General features: G+C 41.5%; 1 protein-coding gene across 1 annotated transcript in view; it reads left to right on the top strand.

Annotated features, from left to right (window-relative positions):
- jade3 (jade family PHD finger 3) overlaps positions 1 to 15,429 on the top strand; it is a 76,239-nt gene extending 60,810 nt beyond the window's left edge. Inside the window, 6 exon segments of the mRNA XM_038817914.1 lie at positions 2,073 to 2,240; positions 6,205 to 6,321; positions 7,464 to 7,619; positions 7,622 to 7,939; positions 8,060 to 8,177; positions 12,070 to 15,429. Of these exon segments, the coding sequence (XP_038673842.1) occupies positions 2,073 to 2,240; positions 6,205 to 6,321; positions 7,464 to 7,619; positions 7,622 to 7,939; positions 8,060 to 8,177; positions 12,070 to 12,986 (1,794 nt within the window). The 3' untranslated portion in view covers positions 12,987 to 15,429.
- Positions 15,430 to 16,143: the final 714 nt, after the last annotated feature.

Genomic DNA, 16,143 nt, shown 5'->3' with positions numbered 1-16,143 from the left:
AAATAGCCGTGTGGGGCAGGGAAGCTCTGACCATTTAAGTTAAACAAAGCACAATTATTTAAAAGTTTGGATTCTAACTGCAAAATCCTGGGAAAGGATTTATAAATAATAGGAATAATCTTTATTATTGTCAGAAGTAGGATTACTTTAACACTGCAATGAAGTTACTGCGAAAAGCCCCGAGTGTAAATGTTTTCTAAAAATTAATTCTCGGCATGTGGGTCCCATTGGCAAGACCAGTTCTTGTACCCATCCCGGACAGTCCAATGCAACTAAATGGTATTCAAAACTGCACTTCAAGGAGCAACACAAGACACACAGTAACATTGATGCTGACCTGGAGGCGCGCACATGTGGACCAGTTAAGGATGGGAGATTTCCTTCCCTAATGTGAACCGACTAGGTTTTTAATGGCAGTCTCATTGATCCCTTCTTGGCCCAGGTTTTTTTTTTGTTTACAGAATTCAAATTCTCAATCTGCTTAGGTTTTTGGAATAGTTACAGGTCTTTGGATTACTAGCTTAGTAGCATAACTGCATTAGTGTGCCCATGTGCTTCTTCTGGTTATTTGAGGATAGAAAAATAAGGAGTCAGATGCTAATTGCTGAGGATTTCAAAACACAAATACAAAATTGAAGCTGGATTTCCGCCAACTGGAGGCCCGTGACTTGGAAAGCTCTTCCTTGCATTTGATTAGATTTATGACTGATAATAGTTTGTTTCAACATTGCAATCTGCAAACCTACAGAGAGAGTATTGATTTTGCCCAAAGATGTTGTCATTTTGTAATAAATTGTCACCGTTACAATTCCTTTGCCAATAAATTAAAATTTTACTTCAGTGAAATGAACAGTAGCGAAACCAATAGAATTGCCAGTGCAATACTAATGAGGCAAAAACTATTGAAGAGTCTTCTCACTTTCACTTCTGTCTCTGTAAATTTTAATCTTACAGCATCTTAAAGGAGTTTACTGGGACTGTGCAATGTTTATTTACACCATTTTCTAATTAGTGTCAACTGAATAGCAATTTATTAAATTAGGTTATGGTCCTGTACATTTGCTGGATGCCTACATGAAGTTGTGGTTCCCATCTTTGGCAAGTTGATCGTTAACACTGGGATGGTAGGAAAATGCCACTTAAATATCTAGACAGTTACAATCACCCACTTTTTCCTGATAATGTGCTGTCTATTGGTCTGAGAAAACATGAATAAAATAGTGCACCAGCTATCGACAGTAGCTTTGGGACCAAGAAATGTTGGGTGGTAGGATTGGGCAGTGAATACTAGCCACGCCAGTGAAGCTCATATCCCATAAATTAATTTCCAAAAGACTTCCGAATCATGCTTCCTCTCATGAGGCCAAATGTACTAAATCGGTGAAAATCAAGTGCATGATCATTAAATAAGTCCGACTTACAATGGTTGTGATGTTGCAACATCTTGTTTCAAAATTTCTCATCCTTGTCTTCAGATCCCTCCTAATTGCCTTTCCGAGGTGGTGGTGAACTTTCCTCTTGAACCGCTTTAGTCCTTATGTAGGCACATCCTCTGTGCTATTAGAGAGGGAGTTCCAGGATTTTGACCCAGTGACAGTGAAGGGACGACAATGTTGCAAGTCTGGATGGTGTGTGGTTTTGCGGGGAACTTGGGGAGGTGGTGGGTTCCCATGTGACTGCTGCTGTGTCCCAGATGGTAACGATCACAGTGTTGGAAGATGATGTAAAAGAACCTTTGTGAGTTGCTGCAGTGCATCGTATAAGCAGTGTGCAGTACTGGCACCGTGTGCTGGTGGCAGTAGAAGTGGATGTTGAAGATGGTGCATGGGGCACTGAGATCAAGCTATGTCCTGCTACATCCATGACTGCACCCATATTATTTTGAAAGGTGTGGACTGACTACAGGTGATATATGTTTAAGAAATACAAATGATTAAAAAAAAAATTTATAACGTTCACATCAACTACTAGTGTGGAATCCAACCCTTAAAGTTTAGAAAAATGTGCATTCCTATCTATTTGTTGAATTTTGTTGACCAGTATGTTTTTTGCCAAATTTCTTTTTCACTCAGGCATGCTATGGGATTCTGAAAGTGCCTGAAGGTAGCTGGTTGTGTCGCACTTGTGTACTTGGAATTTATCCTCAGTGTCTTCTGTGCCCAAAGCAAGGTGGAGCAATGAAAGCCACACGTGCTGGGACCAAGTGGGCACATGTCAGCTGTGCCTTGTGGATACCGGAGGTAAAAATGATGTGGATTTGTTTTGGTAGAAATCTCTGTCTACATCCTTCTTGTTGTTTCTTTCAAACCTCCTTGTGTGCTTACACACTAGAATTCCGGTAAAGCTAAAAACTACATGTTTTATTTAAAATTCAACTTCATTCAAATATTGACTTGATGTGAAAGCGAAGTCCCTTTTATATATGAAAAAGGTAAAAAAATAGTTTTGGGATCAGATCCGACCTATTGTCCTGAGACACGAAACAACGTTCTTGGGTGTTATTGTAAGAACTATACCTCTATCTCGAATTAGGAAATTATTAACATTGGGTTATCAGAATTTGTGTGGCAAAGAATTAATCCCAGATGATGAAACAAATTGACACAGTAATATGGCTTGAAAAGCGAAAGTGCACCGGCACCTGGGTGTCATGGTGGAACAGTCACTGAAGGTTGGCAAGCAGGTATAGCAGGCGGCAAGGAAAGCATGCTGGCTTTCATAGAGAGAGGATTTGAGTATAGGAGTAGGGATGTCTTGCTGCAGTTATACAGGGCATTGATGAAGCCACACCTTGAGTATTGAGTGCAGTTTTGGTCACCTACTTTGAAGAAGGACATTCTTGCATTTGAGGGTGTCCAGCGAAGGTTCACCAGACTAATTCCTGGGATGGCTGGACTGACATATGAAGAAAGACTGGATCGACTGGGCTTGTACTCAGTGGAGTTCAGAAGAATGAGAGGGGATCTCCTAGAAACATAGAAAATCCTGATGGGACTGGACAGGCTAGATGCGGGAAGAATGTTCCTGATGTTGGGGATGTTCAGAACTAGGGGTCACAGCCTAAGAATAAGGGGTAAGCCATTCAGGGCTGAGATGGGGAAGAACTTCTTCTCTCAGAGAGTTGTGAACTTGTGGAATTCTCTACCACCAGAAAGCTGTTGGGGCCAGTTTGTTGGATATATTCAAGAGGGAGGGTCCTTGTGGCGAAAGGGATGAAGGGGTATAGAGAGAAAACGGGAGTGGGATACTGAATTTGCATGATCATATTGAATGGCGCTGCAGGCTTGAAGGGCCGAATGGCCTACTCATGCACCTATTTTCTATGTTTCATGGTAGAACTTTCTATTCCCCCTTCTAAGTAGAGTTAATTTTTTGTCCAACTCACAACAGCAGAAAAACAGTGTCTTTGTCTTTAATTCTGAGGTTAGCACAATTTATTTTAATGCCTCAAAGCTGTTGCTGCTGCTTCAAATTGGTCAGGGGGGCTGAATAAATTCGAATTAGATTTTTTAAAGAAGATTTTAATAGCATCAAGGGGTATGAGGAGAAAGCGGGAATATGGCATTGAGTTAGAGGAATCATTCACAATCGTATTGAATGGCCGATCAGGCTCGAAGAACTGAATGATCTCCTCCTAGTTTCTGTTAAACATTAGGAAATGTATGAAAATGGATGCATCCATGGTAATGCCTCGCCTCCATTCTGATTCTCCTGACGCTATGTATCTGGCAGCGTCACAAATCAACAACGCAACAGTGGGTTCTATCATAATCCAGTGAGTGAATTTTGAGAAAAACTGTTACTTCCTGTTTAATTCTGCATCAAGATCTAATTGCTGTTGCACAAATTCGGAGTGCCCATCTGTATAATCAAGTAGATTATTTCAATTGTCACTTCCCGTCTGTGTTCTGAATTCTTACTTATGTCAGCCGAAGGGTTAAGCTGACAGCATTTGCATCTGAGTCACAAGGTTCTTGGTTCAAACCCCACTCTAGGGCTGGAGTACAAAAATCAAGGTTGACACTCCAGTGCTGCGTTGTCTTTCGGATGATGTGAGCTGAGGCCCCCATCTCCCTGTTTGAGTGAATGTAAAATATCTCATTAAACTATTCTGAAGAGGAGCCAGGAGAGTTGTTCCTCCTGTCCTGGCCAATATTTTATTCTTCAATCAACATCACAAACAAATTGTTAATACATTACTGTTTGATGTGCGCACATTGTCTGCCTTTCCTGCATTAAAATGGTGACTGTACTGCATTGATTGTAAAACACTCGAGATGTCTGATGGTCATGAAAAGCGCTACCTAAATGCAAGTCTGACTTTCCACTGTTTTATTATCTTGGGGTAGAAGCTACTCATTGTTTCACTTGGCCTTTAATTTTGGGACAAGATTCTGCTTGATGCCTCTGTTAAATGCTATCAGCTTCGTTTGGAAGAGATGTCCTTTTAAGTGGGCAGCACAGTAGCGCAGTGGTTAACGCAGTTGCTTCGCCCCTCCAGGGGCGAATTCTTGGCTTGGGTCACTATCTGTGCGGAGTCTGCACGTGCCTGTGTGGATTTCCTCCGGGTGCTCCGGTTTCCTCCCACAGACCAAAGATGTGCAGTTTAGATGAATTGGCCATGCTAAATTGTCCTTCGTGTCCAAAAAGGTTAGGTTGGGTTGCGAGGATAGGGTGGAGGTCTGGACATAGGTAGGGTGCTCTTTCCAAGGGCCGGTGCAGACTGGATGGGCCGAATGCCCTTCTGCACTGTAAATTCTATGATAAATGTTTTGTAGATTTTGGTTTTGCGTTGATGAACCAATGCCATTCTAATTTGCTAATATAATGGAGAGGTGCAGTTTGAGGCACAGGTGACAGAAGTATAATTGTTGGACTTAATTGTATTTTGTGGGATGAGATCCATCCAATTGTAATTTACAACTATGCGCTAACCCGCCAATACTTATTGACATTTATGAATTTGTACTGTAACCAGGACTAAATTATTTTTGCTTTCTGCAAAATGTATCGTCAGGCAGGCAAGTTGCTCTTGACTGATAAATATGTTTAAATTACAGTGACATTTCTGTAGTATGTTTCCCTTGAATAAAATCTAATATTAGATTTTCATCTCCACCGGGGGCGAGGACAGGTGTGCTAGGTGCTCGGGGAGCCCAGCGAACCACGCCCATATGTTTTGGGCGTGCCCAGCGTTGGGGGAGTTTTGGAAGGGGGTGGCAAAGACGGTGTCGAGGGTGGTGGGATCCAGGGTCGATCCAGGCTGGGGACTCGCAATTTTTGGGGTTGCAGTGGAGCCGGGAGTGCAGAAGGCGATAGAGGCCGGGGTCCTGGCCTTTGCGTCCCTAGTAGCCCGGCGGAGGATCTTGCTCCAGTGGAAGGATGCGAGGCCCCCAAGCGTGGAGGCCTGGATCTCTGATATGGCGGGGTTCATTAAATTGGAGCAGGTGAAATTTGGCCTGAGGGGATCAGTACAAGGGTTTTTCAGGCGGTGGCAGCCTTTTCTGGACTTCCTGGCGGAACGGTAGGAAAAGAGGCCGACAGCAGCAGCAACCCGGGGGGGGGGGGGGGGGGGGGGGGAGGAGGAGGAGAACTGTGCACATGGGTTTGTGGAGGGTGCTATCTCTCTCTTTTTTGGTTTTCCTCTTTGTTCTTTTTCTTTGTTGTTTTTTTTTTGTTCTGTTTGAAGTTGCTCTTGAAGCTGGGGGGGGGGGGGTATTGTTCATGGGGTGTTACCGCGGTTGTATGTTAATAGAGCTAAGATGTTCATATTTTGTATTTTGTAAAAATTTCAATAAAAATTATTTTAAAAAAAAAGAAGATTTTCATCTCCACAGGAGAAATATTGCTATTGTCTGCCGTGAAAATTTTAATTCATTTTTATATGTTTCTCAACAGTTTGCCTGAAAATGAATTTGATTTTGGGGATCCGCACCTGTTTGACTTTTTAGGAGATGTTCTCACGGAACTGTAACTGTTTGTGCTGGTATTCTTTGTCCCTTTAATCTCATTCAGGACCCCTTGCTGACAATTGACACAGTTGGTCGGTGCACCATTCCTGAAAAAAGAATCTCACTGCTGCACTCTAAAAGAAGTGAACACAAATTGATTGGAAACGGAATCCCCAACTCAGGATTAACTTTTTGATGTTGGCCTTTTTGTCAACTTCGTGAAATGCTATAATCTGTTTTATTGTGACCATAGGTCAGTATTGCCTGCCCTGAAAGAATGGAACCGATTACAAAAGTGTCTCACATTCCACCAAGCCGATGGTCATTAGTCTGCAGCCTTTGCAAATTGAAGACTGGTGCCTGCATTCAGGTATGCCTCTCCCAGCAGACTGTGTTAAGGGGCGGATAAATGGCGGATGTGGTTGCATTGTATCTAGATGGAAAGAGCTTCAGCCAATGTCATATATATGCATGTACAAATCCAGCTGTTGCAACGTTGATTCTGACAGCTTTGATCAGTTGCCTTTGGCTGAATTTGAAGAAATTAACCCGGTGCTTTGGTCAAGGAGCTGATGGTTTTATGTGAAAATTATGCAGCTAAATCTATTTCTAGTTGAAAGCAGACTTCCGGTAGGTATACTCGCATAAGTACTAATCTACTTGTAAAGATCATAGTCACTGAAAGTGCTTATGAATATTCCGAGAACCGGAGCCTAGGTTCTCCATTGTCAGCTGCTGTTTGGCATTTAATTTACAGTGTGCAAATTATTAAAAACTCAAATAATTGTTTTTGCAGCCCTCTAATCTAGCTTTAACGAGATGTATAGTGTAGACTTTAATTTTTGACGAGACTCACCAAATTGAAAGTTCCCTAACAGACTTCTCTGGATTTTTGGAATGGAGATATGAATAGACAAAATAACTTGCCCTTGCCATAGCTGCTCTGTCCCATTCATAAAACATTGTTATTACAGAATTTTCCCGTTGGAAGGGATTCTGCGAGCTGGATTAGTTTCTTGTGGTCTAACGTTTGCCATGTTTATATGCTGTGCAATTGGAATATTCATGATTAAAGTCAAACCTTATTGAAGCATGATTCTAACCAGACTCTTGAAATGCTTGCTGAACTATATTTTAAGCACTAAGGTTGTTTCCAGTTTCAGGATATGACCGTACTATTTTTCCTTCATAAATGATTAATTTTCTACAATTGTGATGTAATTGTAATGCTAACTTGAAGAGCAGCATTACAGACAGAAGTGCTTTAGGATTAAAATGTGAAATTATAAGAAAACTTATCAATAATTAGTGCATGTACAATAAACAAAGCTCTTATGGGATAATCTATTATATATCTGAAATCTGTAAAGACGATTGCTTCACCTAAATATTTTGACCAACAAGCCAAAATGGCCTCCTCCTCTGTCTAGCCACTGATTCTAACATACTGTTTATCACTAGCTCTTGGATGGTATTGTTTACATTCATTTGTGTTTTCTCATTAATTCTCAGTGCTCAGTGAAGAGCTGCATTACCGCCTTCCATGTAACGTGTGCTTTTGAGCATAACCTGGAGATGAAGACAATCCTGGATGATGGTGATGAGGTGAAGTTCAAGTCTTACTGTCTCAAGCACAGCAAAAATAGGCAGAACCAAGAAGGTGACTATGAACAAATGCAAAAGTCAGTGAGCAAAAACTGAAACAGACTGAAACTGAGAAGAAGGGCTTGCGTGCACAGAAGCTTCAGGAACTGGAGGAAGAATTTTACACTTTGGTAAAGGTTGCTGATGTGGCTGGTGAACTGCATCTCTCTGAGCAGGTAGTAGAATACATTTTTGAGTACTGGAAGCTGAAGCGAAAAAGCAATTTTAGCAAACCACTGTTGCCTCCAAAAGAAGGTGAAGAAAATTGCTTGGGTCTGCAGAAAGAGGACCGGATCCATTCCAGAATGAAGATGTTCATGCATCTACGCCAAGACTTGGAAAGGGTTTGAATTTTTTGTTTTTGTGGGGCTTTTTTATCTGTAAAAAAAAACACACAATAATTTGGGGTTACAGATAACTTGAAAGGAATACTAAAAACCGAAGTTGCTGTTCATTCTCTTTAGGTGAGAAATCTTTGCTACATGGTGAGCAGAAGAGAGAAACTGAAGTTGTCACAGAGTAAAGTGCAGGAACAGCTTTTCAACTTGCATATTCAACTGATGAATCAGCAAATTACTGCAGGTAATAATAATAATAATTGAGCATAAAACAAGTAAACAAGGTAAATATAAATAAGTGCTTTTCATGCACTTGTGGGTTCCTCTCTGCTTGCCCTTGCTTTACAGTGTTGCACTGGATAAGATTGTGGGCTGGGCAAGTGAAAGATAGCAGGTGTCTTTAAAAGGGATCTTGATCGATAGCTGTTCGGAAGCATTCAGGTTTATAGAGATTGCACTAACTCAGTAAGATTTTCTTTATTTTTCAGAAGAGATTGTGGGCGGCACGGTGGCACTGCTGTCTCACAGCTCCTCAGACCCAGGTGCAATTCTGACCTTGCATGGCTGTCTCTGAGGTGTTTGCACGTTCTCCCCGTGTCTGGGTGGGTTTCCTCCCGGGTGCTCTGGCTTCCTCCAACAGTTCAAAAATGTGCTGGACAGGTGGATTGGCCATGATCAAGCTCAAGCTGCAGATTATGGGGATAGGGCAGGGGAGTGGGTCTCGGTAGAGTGCTCTTCCGAAAAGTCGGTGCAAACTTGATGGGCTGAATGGCCCCCTCGTACACTGTAGGGATTCTATAGATTATGGATTGGATGGGGGGAGGAAATTCCTTAAACTGGCAGGTGGATGGAGCCCAACCCCCCCCCCCCCCCCCCCCCCCCGGAATTTGGGGGGGGGGGGGGAGCTTTCCTCCAAGTCAACACTACTGAGTTAGGAATATATGGGCAGCACTTCATTGTCACTGGGTTAAAATTCTGGACTAACTCCAGCACTGTGAGTGCACCCAGACTACCTGGACAGCAGTAGTTCAAGAAGGTGCTAGCAACACCTTAAATGTTGGCCTCGCTAGTGACACACATAATCCCATGAATGACTTGGTTTTTAGATAATGGCTCCTGCCATAATTTCTTATATAATACTGTGAAGATGTCATGAGACATGTTATTACATTAAAGGCACCAATAAATGCACATTGTTGGTAGTGTCATTGACTCTCGATATGTGTGTCCTGCTGATGTCAGAAATGCGATGAAAGGTATGGTAAGTCTGATATCAGCTCGTTTGTGCTGGGTCTCCTAATTTTCTGCCAGTTACTGCAGCACTTTGCATCTACAGGTTGCTTTCCCATACATCCACATATTCTGAATACGCTTCGGTCAGCTCTGGAATCTGAAGTCACTTAATCTCGCACATGCATTCAGCCATTGCCAGATTGAGGGCTGCATGTGTTAAGTATTGATGTGGTGATAGTGTGCTGCATGTGTTCTGAATCCAACTCTCTGCTTTTGTGGCAAAAAACTCTTCTGCTACAAGGCTGATTCCCTCTACAAGGTTGGGCAATGTAGACTGGAGCCCTCCCTCCCTGCAATCTATTTTCTCTTATCGTCACAAATTAATATGACAGTGTGTTCAAAACCCTAACCACTGGCATGAAGAAATGTTTCCTCAAATGTCACCTTTGGTTCTTTTGCCATTCATCTTCAAATCGGTGTCTTCTGGTTCTCGATCAATGGGAACAGTTGCTCCTTATCTACTCTGTCCAGATTCCTCATGTTTTTGGACACGGTTATCAACCTTTGCTTCCCTCCAGTACCATTGGATACATCTGATCCGACCTTGGTGACTTATCGACCTTTAGTACATCCAGACCTTCTGATACCTCATTATCAATTTTTAGCCTATCCAGTATCTCAGCTATATGCAAAGCATTCACTTAGTAACGTAACCATGCACTCTGCCTTAATGGGGAAGGAGCCTTTTTAGTCTGAAACTGCGCGCTCTCTTATAATTCCCATTTTACTCTTTATATGCATATAGAAACTTTTGGATTTCCTTTTGTGTTCCCTGCCAGTTCCACTAGTTGGAGTACTAGGATGCACCCAGTAGTATAATGGCATCTCTGTTGTTTGTTTGCTTTAACATAGGGTGTCCAACATTTTCAGGTGAGGGGCCGCATTTCAAATGTATTTTACCACTCTTGGGGTCTGAGCAAATTTTGGAAGGATATGGCATTAGAAATTTATTTTGCAGTTATCGTAACAAAAAATGTGCATTTTTATCGACAAGCTTCAAGTTGAAAGACCAATTTATTAGCTTAGAACAAAGAACACTTTCTCATCACCAAATTGAACACTGGCCTAGTGAAATATCTGGCATTGTAGCTGCGACACTAAGGTTTTAGGTGATTACAAAATGACATGGCAGTGCTAAAATAATTACTCATCGCACAATTGAATCATCACACATTTACCTGTATATGCACAGCCCGACATGGCTTTCTTGGTACAGATCAGATCAACTCCCCATCAAGGCACATACTGAGACTAGGGAATACCCTCCCCCAACCTTTCTGCTTTTACAAAAGCACATCTAGGTGTTAATCAGGAAAGAAAAATGGTCACAGGAACCCAAATGGTAATAAATGTGTTGAAATTGTTTTCTGTTAGTAACAACAGTGACCTCTCCTCCATCCTTTCCACAATGTCAATGACTGGTTTTGCACCATGTATTTATGATTTCAAAGATGTGCAAGAACAGACGACCGTGCGATGCCATGCTGAAATTGAAGATGATATCTGGGTGCTTGTTCTTTTTGTTGCACTTGGTGTCTAAATTTCCTCTGCTTTTGATTTCAAACCAACATCAGTAAAACTTTACCTAGACTCTTACCATGCTGACCTATTTTGTGCAGTAGAACACATTTTTTGAAAATAATGTATCACTCCGTGCAGTGAATATATATTTCCAAGGCTGAACCCACCAGACTGTGCAATAAATAGCAAATGTAACCTAGACCGATGCCATGGATCTCTCAGCAATCCATCTGGACATCAGTGAACGCGGTTAACCAAACTTCTTAAAACCCTGTCTCTCATGAGGGGTTCTAAACTTTTCACTTTCAAAAATCAAGCCTCTGAATTCCCTCAAAGCCACTCCAACTTGAACTGTCTCAAAGACTGCACACCTCCCAGGGTTTCAGTCTCAACACCCGAGATGAGTTATCCTTGATGTCGGAGTCTGCACTTGAGCCTTTAGTTGCTGGTGCAGTTTCAGCTCTTTAATAGCCGGCTAGCTTCACTACTTGCATGCCCCCCCCTTGCATTTCATTAAGCTCTAATCTAGCCAGCTATGCCAAAATATAAATAAAATGCCTGCCAGAGCTTCTTCTGAGCCCTAACTGTTTCCAGCTTGGAGCCAGTGACCTTTTCACACCTTCTCAGCTCCCCAGGATTTCTCCTGAACCCGAACTACAGAGCCAGCTAACGACAGTGCTTTTGCTGTCTGGAGCCTATTAACAGCTGCAGAACGCGCTCTCCCCCAGCAAACACAAAGATAAATTGAAAGCATGGAATTTTCTTAAGCCCCTCCCAACTCCCTGACGACATAACCTTCCAGGACTCACTCAATTCTTTTAAAATAAATTGTATCTTTGACTCCTAAAGCAAAATAATTTATTGGGCTGCAGTTTTTTGCAAGCAGTGTGGACTCCTCATCCAGCGAAGTCAGCCCACCTGCTATTCTATGGTCTTGCCTTTTTGGCTGTTAAACCCTTAAAAGGTTGGTGCCATGCTTACTTAAGTGTACTAATCTTCAAGCTGTTTTAATTGCATTTATCCCAATTTCTCTTGTTAACTTTAATCTTATCAGAACTTAAAATTACCTCTAAAGTATCACTATGAACCATGAGCTAGGTATTCATAACACTGTTTCTTGCTCTAATGCTATCTCTCCCAATTCTGTGTACATCTTGTTTTTCCTTTCTAATGCTATGTCCTGGTCCCCATCTCCCTCCCAAGTTAGTTTAAGCCCTCTCCAATATTGCAAAATGTTTTGCCATTACTTTTTGCAGGTGTGAGTGGGGTGGGTGTATGTGTTTTTAAAAATAGCTTCTGAACTTTTCTCCCCTCATTTTAAGGGCTGCCTTTGTCATTACCACGGGAAGGATTGATGTTCCATGACCCTCCAAGAATCACAATAAAGCTAAAGACATCTACAAAATCTTCACGGAATGCTGCCACTGCAGTCAATGGTCCACTTTCTGTCAACGTCGATGGTAGTTTGTACAGTAAAAACAATTTGACAACACCACAAAGCTCCAGAACTAGTGAAAAGAAACTACAGTCCAATCACTGGCTTAAACATGAGGAAAGAAGCAATGGACTGTTGCTGACTGGTAGCCGCCATAGGCAGGATGTTCAGGCAGGTAGTTCACTACCATCCCCCGAATGTCGTGTGGAGCAAGCTTCTGGAAAACCATCAACGTTTCATATATCACTACGTGGACAATCGACTGATGCCAATGGAAAGATGCGAGACAACAATAGTCCAGGGTTACTCAAATCAAATGGCCTAACAGGCAGGTCAGGCATTATTATTCAAAGAGACAGTTCCAGTCAAACTTCCTATGATAAAGTGACAACTCTTACAAATCATTTTGCCAACCAGGGCACTTTCAGAAAATCAAAATTGGGAGAATTTAGTCAGCCTTGCAAAGACAGGTTGGACAGTTTAGTGAGGACTTCAGAAGACTTCCGAAACTGTGAAAAGCCTTTAAAAAGGGGATCGGCCAAAGATCGCCTGTGGAGTAAGCAGCTTTCTGAGCACCAAGCAACTACAGCATACCAGGATAACGATGGCTACTGTCCCGATGTTGAATTGAGCGACTCGGAGACTGAGACTGACGTTAGACAGGAGAGGAGCAGGCTACGGAAAAGAAACTCTGAAGAAAACCCTGGCCAAGACTATGGGAGAGAGTCTCGGTCACAGCAACACAACAAGGACAGCAGAACTAGGTTAAACATGCTTTGTCACATCAATTCTGTACAGAGGTGATCAATACTTGAACAAATAAGGACATTGTGCTATATGTAATTGAGCCAATATTAGTCCATTTTTTTATAGCTCTGTATGGGCAGCAATATTTGAACATGCTGTAGATACAACTCCAGAATGATCTGCCCCATGAACAGAGATGAATGACAAAAGTGTGTTTCTATCAATGTTTTTAAAGATGCAAGTTTTACTTTAAAATTGAATGCCTTATGGTGGTCTGGGGCATTCTAACAATTGAACTATTAAGGAACCTTTTAATTATTTTCCTGATGACTGGCATTGTTTTATTATTTGCAGCATGTTCTTAAACACAACCAGCTGTACTAAAAGTTTTTGATAATCTTGTGAGAATAAACCACGATTTAGCTACTAATTGCCTCCAAAAAAGTGTAGAAATTTTCCCATACTGAAAGCACTTGGATTGGTGCTTTGCAATTGCAAATCGCGTAGAGAGTATATGTATTTCACGATACATTTCTGCATTGCCAGCCGATCTTTTTTAATTATTGTGGTGTATCAAATATTTTTCTTTGTCTGTTATCTAGGCCAATCTGATTCTTGATTTTTGAGTCATTGCTTTTTCCCATTCACGTTCTACATCATAGGCCTCTTCCGTTCATGAGGTACACTGATTTCAACCCCCACCCAATGCTGCCCCTTGCCTAAACACCCGAGTGGCTCCAATCACTTTTGGGGCCTTTCTTGTCCAGTTGCAACCAATTACAAATTTCAACTTCTCTATAATGCAAAGCAGCATCTCCTGTTCTAGTTAAAATACCCAGAAAGGGTCAGGTTTTCATAGCTTGATTGCTTTAGACTAACATGGTAGTTGCAGTGAACTGCTGCTTTGTCCAGGAAGCCAGGGAGGTAACAAATTTTTGTAAGGTGAGGGGGAAGGAAGTGAAAGCTTCATTCATTTTGCCAAGGGAGAGGAAGCACTTGAGTTTTTATAACACAGGTTTAGGCATGACAATACATCGATACTGCATCTGACCCAATATCTATATGGTCAATGCGTAATTCCTGCTGTCATATTTCTTGAGTTAACCACATGGGCTATTACCTCAAATTTGCAGCTTTCTATGATGGTGCTTTTTTTTCCAGTGTCAGCTCTACTAGTCATTAATGTAATGTTTTGCTAGTGTGTGCTCAGCTTTTTGTGTAATGTTATTGTACTTTTTATTTCTAGTTTTTCTTAATGTTGCAGTAAGGAATATAGTTTGCCTCAGCTACTCCTTTAAAGGTAAGCAGGGAGATCAAGATTTGCCAGTTCTTCTACCATGAGTATTTGTATTTGACCTGTCCAACCAAAAGTTCAAAGTTTTACCAAAAAGAGTACATGATGAGAAAGCATGATGGTAAACCTGCATAATATTATTTTTACTGATGCTAGAAAGTTCTAATTTAGTTTTACTGTTTAAGCACTAAACCACAGTGAATTTGCACAAGCTATTATATAATCCAGAATGAATGAAACATATATCCCCCCCCCCCCCCCCCCCCCACCACCCCGTTGCAGTGTGCCGTAGACTGTTTCCAGCTTGCAAAGGCAAATCTAAGCCAAGAGTTGCATCCCATGTATGTTATTGTATTCCAAGGCCAAGCATTGGATTGTATGCCAAGGCCATAGCTGTCTGTCTCATCCAGCCATCTTTTTCCATGTGTATGAAACTTTAAAGTGGGGGACAGGATTTTTAATATCTCTATGGATGTTATCCCCAACTTGAACTTGAGATTTCTGACAAATGTCACCCCAGCAGACCCCCGCCCCATCACACACACACACCGCACTTCCACAATCCTTGTTCTTGTTTCGTACACAATTATGTTTGTACTATGTTTGATGTTCTGGTGAGGTTTTTTTTTTTAAAAAGGTTTTATCGTTGTACTTTCATCATTCACCTTTCATGGGACAAAAAGAAACATTAGTCCCCTTTATAAATAGTGGGTTTTAGGTGCTCTGAGCAGCAGAAGCCATTGTATAACTTTTGGTCCCTCTGCCTCTGGTGAATAATATGCATGAAATGTTTTGTGGTGCTACCATAATAGATTCTGCTGCAAATTTACACCATAAAGCTCTTGGTGTTATTTCTTGCCTTGAGTTGGGGCATTTTTTTTTATTTTTGAAGAAAAATTTTACATCCTTCTCTAGAAATGAAGGAAAGCATAAAATGTTACTGCTGTGTTTCAAAACACGTCATTCAAAGTAATGGGAGAAAGGAAAGAAAATGGGCTGTCCTTAAGATGTGTATGATAGTTCATGTGTTCAGATTCACTGATAATTGTCTTTAAAGTAGGAATCTTATTTGTTACCTGAATTTTGTGTTTATGTACTTCAATTGTTTTATATATTGAAATTTCTGGAGTTTTGTCACTGACATTTTTTTCCAGAACATCCTCTTTTACAGGTAGTTTTCTGATTAAAAAAAAAACATAGATAAAATGCTCTGTAGTATTTATTTTGGAGATATTTGCACTAATTGTTCATCATGCATCCTTGGACACAAGTCCTAAAACTGCACTTGCATCAAACCTCGAGAGAAAGAGCAGTTCAAGTTGGATCTGTTTCAGCCGCGAAATGGGCACAATGGGAGCCGATATTGGGAAGCAGTTTTCTGTGACCAATCAGTACTCGGGTTCATCTTTGAACTGTCTAACCCAGGAATGATTGAGGTAGGTTCAATGCCTATTTTTAAGGCAGAGGTAGATAGATTCTTGACTGATGCGACAGTCGAAGGTTATTGGGGTTGGCGGAGCGTGGAGTTGAGACCACAATCCGATCAGGTATTATCTATTGAATGATGCAACAGGCCTGAGGGGCCCTGCCTGCTTCTCCTAATTCATGTTACCATACTGACATAGATGGTATGGGGAACAGGCAGGGTAACAGCAATAAGTCATGAGGCTTGTTTGAAGAGCTGGTGCAGACACAATGGGCTAAATGGCCTCCTGCGACAGAGAGTTCTGTGAACCTGGTGGCCTGAATCCTTACAATGGATAAGCCAATTCTAGGTGCAACTACGCCTTCTTAATATTAGGTTTTGAAGTGCAAATATTGGGTAGGGGGGGGTCCTCTGTCTTCCCAATTGGCATGTGCTATTTGTGCCCAAAAATGAGCCAGGACCAATTTTTACCTCAAGTCAGTTAGATCTTGCAC

Source organism: Scyliorhinus canicula, chromosome 14 (assembly GCF_902713615.1).
Source record: "Scyliorhinus canicula chromosome 14, sScyCan1.1, whole genome shotgun sequence".
NCBI lineage: Eukaryota > Metazoa > Chordata > Chondrichthyes > Carcharhiniformes > Scyliorhinidae > Scyliorhinus > Scyliorhinus canicula.
This window is presented reverse-complemented; position numbering and strand designations above follow the sequence as displayed.